Genomic DNA, 12,738 nt, shown 5'->3' with positions numbered 1-12,738 from the left:
AGGATGTTATATATCAACACATTTATTGTGGTGGTAACTTTTGTTCACTCTAACACCACATCCAAGAAACTCTGTGGGTTTAAAAACAGGTTGTAAAGTACACTTTGACAGAAAAACACATTTCGTCACCCTTTTATCCGACTTGACGGATGAAAAGAATATTTTTTAGATTTACTGCATGTAGCAGGGAAAGAAACTGAACACTCACATTCTTCACAGCATCCGCATATTTCTGCTCATTGAAGTAGTCGTAAAATGCAGCCATGTAAGACTCTTTGAAATTGGCCTTGAAAGAAAGAAGGAGGCAGAAAGTTCAGTTTGGATTTGACTGTTAAACTGAAATACAGATTAAGTCGAGTTTAGTCACAAGAATGAAAATATGAAAAATAGACTTTGAGCAGAGAAACTCACAGATTTAGATTTGGCGAGACTTCCAAGGGTCTGGATCGTCTTGGAGATGAGGGTGAGGGTTCGTGAGGTGGCGGGATCCTGGAAGGACAAAAAAAAAGAAGTAAAGCTGATGAATAATAAATAATAATCCAATTTAAACTTGACGACACAATAAATGCTCTTTATTAGTAATATGAAACCTAATCTTAACCCAGACTTAGTTAGATCCTAGCAACAAAAAACAACACAACCCTTAATCATTTTTAGTAAAATATTTTCAGCAGCACTTATTTCTGGAGGAATAAATGCAACAAATTTATGAACACTGAAATATTAATATATAAATATTAAAGGCATATTGATGTAAATGACTAATAAGTATGTATATATGTTGGTTTGCTTATCTGTTTGTTTTAAACATCAAACTCACTGGATGGTGTGCCCGTAAATGAAACAAGTTGGGGGAGAGGATGGCCGGCGCAAAGAAACGCAAGAAGATGAAACTGCTCACTGCTGTGTATCTGACATCTTGGTCCACTGGAGAGGAAATAAAAACAAAACCAGAGATTTAACACACACTACACTCACTTAAATTACATCTGATAGATTACATATCATTTTTTTTATCATGTCTAACGACTGGTTCCTCCTGTGGCTGCAGTACCCAACAACAGCCAAAAGGAGGCAGCAGAGTATATGACACAAGGCGTGCGGGCTGCATAGTCAAGACATAACCATAAGAAGTGTGTGGGAGGTTAAGTGGTTTCAGGTTTGACACAAAAAGCAGATCACAAAAATCCTTTTCGTGTGAATAGAAAGAAGTGTCCTTGGACATCTAGCACATCCTGTTCTTTATTTTCTGTTTCCTGTTTCTTATTAACAGCCTGTTCTCTATCTTCCATCTCTTGTAAGTCACACAGGAAGTGAGTTACCTTGGAAACGGGTGGCAGCAGACTCTCTCAGAGAGAAGAAGATATCACACATGACAGTGGGACAGCGCACACCAGAAGTGGTGATAACGTTGAAGATGCGGTCAACGTACTGGCGGAGGTTTTCCTGAAGAGGTAACAGTCAGGTCAGATACGTCAAACTACACAAACACAGACCACTGACAAACAAACAGAAACTCATTTTCTTACCCTGTTTGTGTCCAGGTTCTCCGACTCTTTGAGCTTGACTGGGTCGATTTCACAGGGTTTGTGTTCTGTGCAGATCTGTGAAGATTTATAAAATTCTTGAAATATCCCTTCATAACTGATTTTCCAAAATATCCTTAAAGGTGCCACAGAGAAAGACATGTGACATGATCAAATTAAGAGATAAAAAGAGTCTAATGACTAAAACTGAAGACTTAAGTTAAAGTAAAAAGACATGGTAGTATCGCAGTGCCATACCTCATCTATGATTGGTTTGAGTGTGACTTGCAGGTAGTGCATTCCTGCCAGTTTCATGGTCTCGTCAATGCACTTGGAAGTCAGCGAGTTTCCCCGGAAAATTGTGTTAGGATCCCTACACAGGAAGGCAGGGCGTGTTTTATGACACAAATAAAAACTACAGCCAAAGCAAACGAAAATAAATAAACAACATGACTTCTGAGAGTCATTTAATTATTATCCAAAGTAAATTGCTCACTGTGGCTCACAGTCAAATGAAACTGCTAAGCTAGTTGATACTTGCAATCAGCCTGATGACCTCATTGCTATAGTTACTTTAATTAATAACCAAAGTGATTCAAGGATACATCTGCACCTGATTTGGTGAATATACAACATTCTGCTTGGCTTATGTTGAAGAAATGTACAAATACTATTGCTAAAATGATGGAGCTAAGTACATATCCGCCAAAGACAAAACAAACCTAAATATGGAAATTCTCTGAGATCTGAAACATGCATCTTCCTCTGTGATTAATAGTCTTTATAGGATGTCCACAGAACAGGATATCGATTCATGTTGGACTCTTAGCTACACATGTATAACCCAATCATGGTCCTGGAGCATTGGCTTCAGGCAATATTCAAAGGAACAGATGCAACGAGAAACTCACTGTGTACGGTTGACTTCAGCGTGAGCGATGGCGCTGATGAAAGGCACAATCTTGCCACAGTGAAGAAAGAGACGCACGAGGGGAATGGCGGCTTCTTGCTTCTCCCTACACACCTCCCCCAGAATATGAGCTGTGGATGCCGACACGGGCTGCACAGAGAGGACAGACCGTAAACATGTGGCACTCAAAGCAGGTAACAGTAAAAATGCTGAAGAATATCGAAAAAAAGAAAAAAAAAAAAAGACTCACACACACCTCCACATTCGCAGAGGATAGCAGTAGCTCGCGGAGGGGGGTGTAGGAGTCGGAGGGGAAGACGTGGTCCTCAGTGTAAACGATGTTCAGACGCAGAGAGCCGAGCTCGTCCACCGACTTCACTGACTTCCCTCCGTTCTCCCTGGGCTGGAGAAAGTACCTGAAGAAGACAGAGTTGAACATATTGATGTCACTGATTGGATTTTGATGAAACGCAAAGGAATGATGCATTTTCAAAATTACACTGATTGGCCTAAAGAAGAGCTAAACATTTGTTTGAAGCTGCATTTATCAATGTTTTTATAGCAACAATGGTAAAAAAGACTAAAAAACTGTGTTTCTTGTACTGATAAACCCACAGAGAATTATTACCCAACTCTGAACTTCCTCTCAGCACTATGAAGCTTTATAGTGTCTTTCAGCTCATTGTTTTGGTTTTCTCACCTCTCTCATCAACCTTGTTTCCAGACAGAGCAGCAGCTGTTTTAAGCTAAAACATCGTGAACATAGTGGAGCATTTAACAGCTTATTTCACTCAGGAGCTGGTGGAGACCAAAACAGAGCTAAAAGTAGAGTGTCTATACATTTGTCATGTGAACAGAAAATACTATTATTGCTCCATGTCTGTTGGATGTGTAAATAGGCAACTCTTTGCGAACACATTTACCATATCAACTTTTTAAAGTGATATGGTAAATGTGAAAAATTTTGTCACCAAGTGGCCAAAAAAAATCAATGAATGCAGCTTAAACTGCTTCTCACTAAACTTCAGCTCAAGTACAAAATCTGGAAAACTGTGTTGTGAGTATATTCTTAGAAAGTTTAAAAGAATGATGTGCCTGATTGCAAAGGGTGGCATTACCAACATTCACCACGGCAAAGTGTTTTGTTTTTACAAAAGAAATATGTAATTCACTGCAAAATACAAAAACAGAATCTGGTTGGTCAGCAGTGTTGGAGGAGTGTTTGTGCTCAGCAAAATCTACCCTGGTAAAATAAAAATGTCTGTTTTTGATGTTTATACTGGTTGCTATGGCTCTGCTATTGCTATAGTGACACATATGTCCAAACGATAATGAAACCAAACCAGTGCAGCATCAGCAGGGGTTCAGTACAGTATGTATTCAGTGGAAAAACCACAAACAGACCCAAAATGACTGAGAACTAAACAACAGGAGATGATGTGATGAGTCGGAGATGATTCTCACCATGCGTCATGGACCCCAGCTTGACCCAGGACCCTGAGAGGAACACGCACGCCTCCCAAGAACTCGTCCCCGAACTTCAGGTTGCTGGCATTCCACAGATCCACCCTGAACACAAACCAGAGGGCACAGTTCAAACATGAGAGATGCTACAAACACAAAGTTCATCCTGACACACTCTTCCAAAGTCCGTCAGACAGCTACTGGCTCACCTCAGTGCCAGTTTGTCAACGTCCTCTTCTTCAACATCAAACTGCCGCCTTGTGTAGCTCAATGGCCGCGTCACCTACAAAAGAGAGACCAATAAAACATTTAGCATAAACCAGTTTCTCTGATGTACGGAAGTCAGTATTTTCTCCTGATGAAAATCATCCATATCCCGAAAAACTGGGCTGAAGGAAGCAGAGACATAACATTGAGAAACCACATTATACTTAAAAAGACATGAGACACCTTTTTGCTATGGAGAAACTGAATGTTTTTTTTACATTGTGCCTTTTTATCTTGTTTGATATTATTAGTTGTTATGTTGTAAATTGGGCCAAAATGTTTAAATTTCTGTGTATACATATGCTACATGGTATCTAGTTATACACTTTATTTAATTCTCAAAATAGCAGTCAAGAAGGCATCATACTCCATGTTTGTTTCGAATCAAATCAAATTCTAAGCTCACTATCTGGAAGATTTGGATCCAGATGGGATCTATCAAAGATCAGAAAATGGTCGGGTCCATGACAGTTTCAAAATAATAAAAATCTAAACAATAAAAAAAGAACAGCCACATGACAGAAACATGATAGATGACCAATATGTGCGTATGGAAGTGGATCTGTGTGTGTGTGTGTGTGTGTGTGAGAAATACACACAGTGGGGCAGGCTGAAAGCACCACAGGCTATGCAGAGTCCTCTTAATGTGGCAGGGAGGAATAAATGAGACGGTCTTGTCCATAGACTGTATATGGTCTTGTCAGATAGAAATCAATGGGTGAGATTGTTTGGTGGTTGTCTGAATCAATCATACTCTTGTCCTGTTGTCTTCTGGTGCGGCAGCAGGGAGGCCAGAGGGAGGAGCGACGCACAAAAATGTGCTGCTGTGCGAGCGAGGGTTAACGAGGGCAGTGTGAAAGGGAGTCTGTGAGTATGTGTGTGTGTATAAAACATATCTATAAATATCAATGAATGAATATGAATAATATAGATTATGGTAGAAAATGCAGAAAACAATTTAAGTCGCCTCTGCTAAATTTTGTCAACTTTTGTAACATGAATCTCAACAGATACGGAAGAACTGATACGGTACAAATACCTCAGCAGCCCTTTATGATTTCAGTAATATCAAGTAGGAGGAGTGGATGTGGTTAAATGGGATCAGGGTCAGACAGATATCAGTTTGTAGGTGCAGTTTGTACACACCCACATGATCCTGAGAAGAAGTCAATTTTAGGCAAAATAACTGAAAACAACTCTGTGAATGGACCATTTAAGACACTTAACATAAAGTAAATATGACCATTTTATAATGTTCATGATTTGGGTTGATACCTTTAGGTCAAGAAGGAAGTGCTTCCGACTTTTTGGCAACTGTTTGAGGAAGTACCTTTTCTGGTTCAACATGACTAAGCCAGGTCAATAAAGAGATGATTTCAACAGTTTGATGACCCAACTTGACCTGCTTGCACAGAGCTCTGACCCCACCCATCACCTTTGGGATGAATTTTCATTCAATATCAGTGCTCCAAATCTCTGCCAAGAAGAGTGGAGGTTGTTACAGCAGTATATTAATTCCCATGTTTTTTTTTAAGAGACATTCAACACACACATACACGTGTATTGTTCCGGTGTCCACATACTTTTGGCCATGTAGTGTATTTATGACCTGTCTCTGGTTTTGATCGATTAATCATTAACAGGTGATATATCTTTTGCACAGTAGATATTTCGACATGTCAAAGCAGGAAAAGCACAAGTGCAGCTGATAACATTAATGATAGCTGAATCCCATTTAGTTTTTCCAAATTCATGACCCTGCTATAGTGCGCGATGATTCGCCTGTATGGCATTTGTAGGACACCCCAATGGAACAGAGTCATAGTTAATGTTATCAGTCCCACAAGTCAAGATGTCTGCTGTGATAAAGCTCTCTGTTAAACGTGTAAAACCCAAGAAACCTTTACCTCAAAATAGAAAACCTCCTCAAACTGTGGATTGTTGTTTTTCCTCTTCACCTTTGTCTTCTTGGCTTCTGACCTGAGGGAAGCAGAAATGCAGAGGGAAGTCAAATCACATGTGATAGACAATGAAGTTGTTTATTGAATCATGTCACTTTGCTGTATGTGCTCTGTATGTGTGTGTGTGTGTGTCCTGACCTGGAAGGCCCTAGCAAGGAGACAGCAGCGTAGGGATCACATTGGCCGTTGACGATTGGAAGACCTTGGCACTCCAACACTCTGTAGAAACACAAAAACACACCAGGCATAAATTAAAAAGCTCATACCACTGTACAGGCACACATCCATATACCCACACACACACCTGTAACAAATTAACTTGATGCTAATTTGAATGAACCATTTATATCGCTGTACTCTGCCTCACCTTACCGTCTGAATGAGTTGAGTTGTGAAAAACAAGTTCAAATCTGAGTAGAGACAAAAGCTATTTATCTTCACATGCTAAGCTAGAAGGAGCTAGCACACTTTTTTTTTTCAAGCAAAGAAGAAAATGGTGGCAAGATGCAGAGGAAGAATAAAAATATCTCCAAACGCTAAATGCTACTCTCAGGGGACTCTTAAAGCTCTATTAAGCTCTATTTACCACTTAATCAAATGACTAATGTGAAAGTGTCACTAGTACTGCCAAGACCACTGAAAGCTGACACCCAACCCCACAGCTCGGCAAAGCTTTTAACTTCCTCTCATCAACCCTCCTACATGAAACCAAAGGAAACTGATTCCAGATAACGAGCTGAGTGTAAACTAGCGCTACCTGACCGGTAAAAGACAGCAGAGAAGACATTTGAACATTTAGCAGCTAAAAGATGCAGTTATCGTTCTCAGGAGTTGTGCGAGACCATAGAAATGAAAGGAATATTAGACACACATTCATCAGGTGGCCAGAAACACTTCTCCAGTGAGACGCTAATGTTGCTCTGTGTCTGCTGTATGTGTGAGGAGGGAATTCTCCATACAAGTCAGCACCTGATGAGCTGATGATAGATGAGGGCTGTGATTCTGTGAGTTTGTTTAAGAGTCTGTCTGCACTAGTGATAAAAATGTCAGTTTTTCCTTTAACTTAAAGGACAGGTTCTCATTTTTTCAGGTCTGTCTTAAAACAATTGTCATGTGCCCATTTATACACTGAAACAGGTTTTGCTTGCTGTAATCATTCCTCTTGTTCATAGTGAGATTCCTTCCTAATGTGCTTCCAACGGAAGTGATGGGGGACAAAATCCACAGTCCTCGCTCTGTGTGAAAATGCTTTACAAAGTTTATCTGAAGATAATATGAGGCTTCAGCAGTCTGAGTTAGACAAGTCAAATGGATATCTTCCAAAGTTACAGTGTTTTTGGCTCCAAATTCCCTCTTCCCCTGGACAGCGTTTCTGTAATAAGCTGCGGTGGAGGAACAGTAACACAACGAGGGAATTTTGTCAGCTGAAGTTTGGATTTGGGTTTTGGGGTTTTTGTTTTTTCTTTTTTGCACAGAACAATGACTTTAGATGTTGTCCACCATCACTTGCATTGAAATTTCTTTAAGGATGTTCATTCGGAGACCTAACAGACTTGGAAAATTGTGAACCTATCGTTTAAGTTAAGTTTAGGTAGCAAAGAATAAAAGATATCCACCCATAAGAGGTGTGGGAGGACACTGTAGCCAGGTATGATGCTCACTTTTTGACACTGATGGTTGATCAAAATAAATCTCGTCACACCTTTGTCAGTCGTCCAGGATGTACACATGGACATGTGTACATCCTCTCTTACCACACACAGTTTAGCTCATAGTATGGTTTAGTGTAATCATGTTTACTGTCAGTAATTGAGATACCTCATGGATGCCCTGGTAGCCTACTAGATAAGAGATATAACTACAACAACGCGGTTGAATTCTGGCCACGGACCTTTGTTGCATGTCAAATAAAGGCAAAAAATGCCAAAAATAACCTAAAAAATTGGCAGATGTTTGATATAATTAAAAATGTTACTTTAAAAATGTTTTGCAGTTGTCACAAGTGTCACTTGGAGCCTTTGTGTGGATACAATAAACTTATTGTTGCAATTCAACTTAGCATTAACAGGTATAAACACATCTTATACAAGATCAACAACAATTTGCATCCACAAAAATAAATCTCATCTGCGCTATTTTGACAGAATGAACTGCCTGCTTTCAGGACATGGAGAGAAAGAAAATTCTCCAGCCTCAGCTTTCTACAGCCATTTTCTGAGATTTCTTACATAACATAGACTGAATTTTCTTTATGGATATCAGTGTGAGGTTTGCTAATTTTTCATCAACCATTGGCCAATGATCGTCCATCTGAAGAAAGCATCTTACAGCAATCCAGTCAACCACCCCCTGCTCACAGACATGAAACATCTGGTCCATTCATAGCTCACTCCTACGCTGAAACTCTTTGCTAGTAAAATTTTTGCCAAGTTAAGATCTCTCTGAGGGTTTTCTCAATGTGTGAAAATGGCCCTGTCTGGTGTCAGTGTTAGGTGTGTATGTATGTAAGAAGGGAACAAACAGGGAGCGTGACAGATGAGAAGAGATGGAGGAAAGTAATCCCCTTTGAGCTGTTGGCAAAGAGTTGTGCCAGTTTCAAATCCTTTGTGATCCAGCAACTATAGACATGACACAAAGAACCCTTGAGAAAAACAAGAGAAAGAAAAAAATAAAAAAGTGAACGATATTGTAAGGAGAATGGACTTTATGTCCTTTCCTATAGGGGAGACAAAGGACTTCATTTTCAGTTCCCATGTAGTTCCAGAGTAGGACTTAACTACTGGTCAGACAAACAAAAGACATTTCAATATGTTGACTTGGGCAATGGGAGGATACGATGGCCATTTTTCACTTTTTGTCTGACATTTTACAGAAAAAGATCAAGAGAAAGAAAAAGAATCGATTCATTGATAAAATAACGAAATCAATAAAAATAATTGCTTGTTGCAGCCCCGAAATAAACTAAAAAATGTTTTTTTTTTGTTTCTGCATCACACAAATACTACACAAAACATATGTAAATATTTATACACAGCACTACAGAAAAGAACATTTGTAGTGAAAGATACACTTTGTATAATTTGTTTGTGCATTTTCTCTCACAAGATTATGGAAACTTTCATGTAGATTCCCCACATTATTATAATGCATAAAGTAAGTTCTACAATGTTGTCTATAAAGCTGCAACAATTAGTTGATTGCCAACTATTTTGATAATTGAACAATAATTTTGAGTAATATTTTAAGAAAAAATTAAATATTTTCTTTGATATTTTCTATATTTGGGTTGTGAACTGTTGGTCGGGACAAAGCAAAATATTTGAGGTTTCACTTTGGGCTTTGAGAAACAGTGATGATGACATTTTTCACCATTTTCGGACATTTTATAGGCGACTAATTGATTAATTGAGAAAATAACACATATTAATCAATAATGAAAAAAAGAATCTTTAGTTGCAGCCCTAGTTGTCAAATATTAGATCACTAGTGGTTCTCCAGACACTGGAGAATGCTCCTTGTGAGCCCTTGAAAACAAATTTATGGCCCATTACAAAAAAAAAGCCTAAAAACTGGATTATAAGTCCAAAACCAATCAAACAAGTTCACAGATGATTTGTTTTTGGGGGTTTTTTTACCTCCTTTTGTACCATGAAGACAACATAATCAACTTTCACACACAGTCAGTGTTCGGTTTGAGCTATTTGAACGAGGCTTCAGGTCCAATCTGACATTTTAAAAAACAACCACATTCATAATGATCTCTGGCAAGTCATTAAAGTTTCAACATCCATCAGATAGCTTTTTTAAATATGAAAGTATTCCTCTCTAAATAAAGTCTATCTATCTATCTATCTATCTACAGTGTGTATCCTCCTGTGTGATTGCGATCTGTCTACAGCTGTCCTGCTTCCAGATGACATCATGCTGTAAGGGGATTAACACCCAAACAGGACGAGACACCCAGTTGGACGAGTCACTTCCTGTGTGTCACGGTGATGCACCACTACTCACACTGCGTGATGAATTACACAGCAAATCGCTTTGCTGCTCACAGCTGAACTGACACACACACACACAGGTTTCTAATAAGGAGTACGGAGTGGGCCGGGTTAAGCATCACTAATGCCAGTACGCTTCCTGTCGAATAAGCTTGTTTATATAACCCCTGCTTGGCCTACTATCCAGCCCCGCCCCCCTCTCCCTCTCTGTCATCACTACTGTGAGCTCTGACATGCCAGACGGTGGTGGTGAAGCAGACTTATTTGTTTTAGCTGACGTTACTCATATTAGGTTAATGTGCTTCTTTTCTGCGCCCACGTATCCTGTCAAAAATAATTTCACTCCGCTAAGAGCGAAAGCGCTTACATCATATTCCCAAAAAGAAACAAAAGGCGGATGTGATGATTATGAGTCTGTGTCATTGACGGGAATATACCACTCCATGGATGTCATTCATGGCATTGTGCAACCAACTACATTTCTGTTTGTCAGCCTTTTTTCAGTGGTGGAAGAAGCATTCACACATTTTTACTTGAGTAAAAGCTGTAAAAATACTCAACATCTAGTTAAAGACTTGCATTCAAAATACATAGCGCTGCAACTGACGATTATTTTCATCATCCATGACTCTGCTGAATTTCTTCTAAATGATTGACTGTTTCCTCGATAAAAATGTCAGAAAACGGTAAAAATAAAAAAACTGTTGCAATGTATTCATGTCTTATTTTGTCTGATCAACTCTCTAACCAAAGACATGTGTATGTACGACACAGAAAAGCTTCAGATCCACACATGTGAGAAGCTGCAACCAGCAAATATTTGGTGTTTTTGCTTAAGAAATGAATAAAACCGTTATTCGATTATCAAAAACACTTGCTGATTAATTTTCTGTTGATAGACTAAACTGTCAAATAAATGCAGTGCAGTAAAAAGTACAACATTTCCTTCTAAAACATAGTGAAGTAGAAGTATTAAACATCAAATGGAAGCACTAAAGTAAGTACCTCAAAATTGTATTGAAGTACTGTACTTGAGTAAATACCTAGTAGTAAGTACTTTGTTACGTTACGCCACTGGCATTCTCTAATATCTTTGGTTTTTCTAAATAATTTATGTAAATCCTGTCACACTCTCTCTGAGAAAAAGGTGACTTCCAAAAGGATGGAAAGGATTTCCAGGTTTTCACACTGCACAGACATGTTGGAGCACAAATCTACTACAAGGTTGTATGTGATGTGTCAAATATGAGACGTTATCAGATATAAGTGTGGTGTTTGATCTGTGGATCTGAATGGAAGAAGCTCTCTCTTCCTCTCTTACACGTGTCTTTCTAGAGAAATCTGACTAGCTGACCTCCTGCTCTCAGCTCTAAGCTCCTTACCCACAATGTGCTCTGGGAACGGAGCCATGCTGGCTCATCATCAGACTTCACTGCTGCATGTTACAGAAGAAGAGCTGAAAAGCAAGCAAGCGAGCAAGCACACGCGCGCACATACAGAATAATAAACCCATGAGGACATTATTGATCCTCGGCAAACACTCACACATCACACATGAAACAACGCTGTTACACACTAATTCACACCTTCACAAAGCTCTAAACAAAGAGCTCTAACATTCAACCATCTCGCTGCCAGTCAAAAGCTGTTGCTGGGCAACAAGCCATGCACCTTGGAAGTGGAGTAAAGCGTGTTGCACTGCAGTCACTTATACTTGTGAAACCGGGGTTTGCAAGTAAGCATCGTGCGCTACAACAGCAATCAAATCAGAAACAGGTGGGCATCCTTGACACGGCTTGATGGAAACTTTTCAAATCCAGGTAACAATATTAGTTGCCAGAGCTAAATGCTAATGCCAGCATTACGTGCTCACAACGATAAAACTAACATGCTGATGTACTGTTTAGCATGTTAGAGTGCTAACATTTGCTACTCAGCACTAAACAGAAAGATCCACACGGCACATCCAGGTTGACAGGATGTGACGGATGGTCTTGAGTTGGATTTTTATTCTTTTGTAAAGCTGTTAAATCCTTATTTAAATTTTCTCTAGACTACTCTCTAGAAAATCTACTTCCATGACCACATGATGTGATACTGAGATTCTTCTTCTTCTCTTTACATGAACTCTACCTTATTGTGCCACCATAATTGATAAATGGTGTAAAATTGCAAGAATCAAATTAAATCATCAGGCATAAGTGTATGTATGTGCGTGTGTGCGTGTGTGTGTGGAGCCTCACCGTGTGGCTAGTTTGTGGTTGACGGCTCCGCTGTCTGTGATGACTTCACTCAGACGCAGCTCCAGGTGCACTTTTCCCTGTGGAACACACACACACACACACAAAAATACACACTATTAAACACTTTTTATGCACCAACTCATTCCCAATGACAGCACAGTATTCAAATATTCAACATTACACAGAACGCTGCCACACAGCCCAGCGCCCAATGACAGCCAGGATGATCCTGGGCAGTGAAAACCATCTATCTACAATTTTTGAAACAAAGTTGGCTTTTACAGACAAACTTTTTGACGAATATGACAACACTGTGTAATCTAATCTAATCCGCGGCTCGGAATTTACCTCGTTTGTACGTCACTTTGG

At 39.4% G+C, this 12,738-nt stretch overlaps 1 protein-coding gene across 2 annotated transcripts in view; it reads right to left on the bottom strand.

The window, feature by feature from the left end:
• Nucleotides 1–12,738, bottom strand: part of rasa3 (RAS p21 protein activator 3) — a 41,003-nt gene that overhangs the window by 8,769 nt on the left and 19,496 nt on the right. The window contains exons 5-17 of one of the 2 annotated variants that reach the window (XM_044352126.1): nucleotides 12,370–12,446; nucleotides 6,267–6,347; nucleotides 6,075–6,147; nucleotides 4,110–4,183; nucleotides 3,901–4,005; nucleotides 2,687–2,852; nucleotides 2,438–2,586; nucleotides 1,785–1,899; nucleotides 1,530–1,604; nucleotides 1,323–1,446; nucleotides 821–927; nucleotides 412–489; nucleotides 209–286 (exon numbers count right to left, since the gene is read on the bottom strand). In XM_044352126.1, the coding sequence (XP_044208061.1) occupies nucleotides 209–286; nucleotides 412–489; nucleotides 821–927; nucleotides 1,323–1,446; nucleotides 1,530–1,604; nucleotides 1,785–1,899; nucleotides 2,438–2,586; nucleotides 2,687–2,852; nucleotides 3,901–4,005; nucleotides 4,110–4,183; nucleotides 6,075–6,147; nucleotides 6,267–6,347; nucleotides 12,370–12,446 (1,302 nt within the window). The remainder of the gene's footprint in view (nucleotides 1–208; nucleotides 287–411; nucleotides 490–820; nucleotides 928–1,322; nucleotides 1,447–1,529; nucleotides 1,605–1,784; nucleotides 1,900–2,437; nucleotides 2,587–2,686; nucleotides 2,853–3,900; nucleotides 4,006–4,109; nucleotides 4,184–6,074; nucleotides 6,148–6,266; nucleotides 6,348–12,369; nucleotides 12,447–12,738) is intronic. The other variant, XM_044352135.1, reaches the window with a different exon arrangement.

Source organism: Thunnus albacares, chromosome 1 (genome assembly GCF_914725855.1).
Source record: "Thunnus albacares chromosome 1, fThuAlb1.1, whole genome shotgun sequence".
Lineage (NCBI taxonomy): Eukaryota > Metazoa > Chordata > Actinopteri > Scombriformes > Scombridae > Thunnus > Thunnus albacares.
The sequence above is the reverse complement of the archived record's forward strand: the minus strand, read 5'-3'. Positions and strand labels throughout refer to the sequence as shown.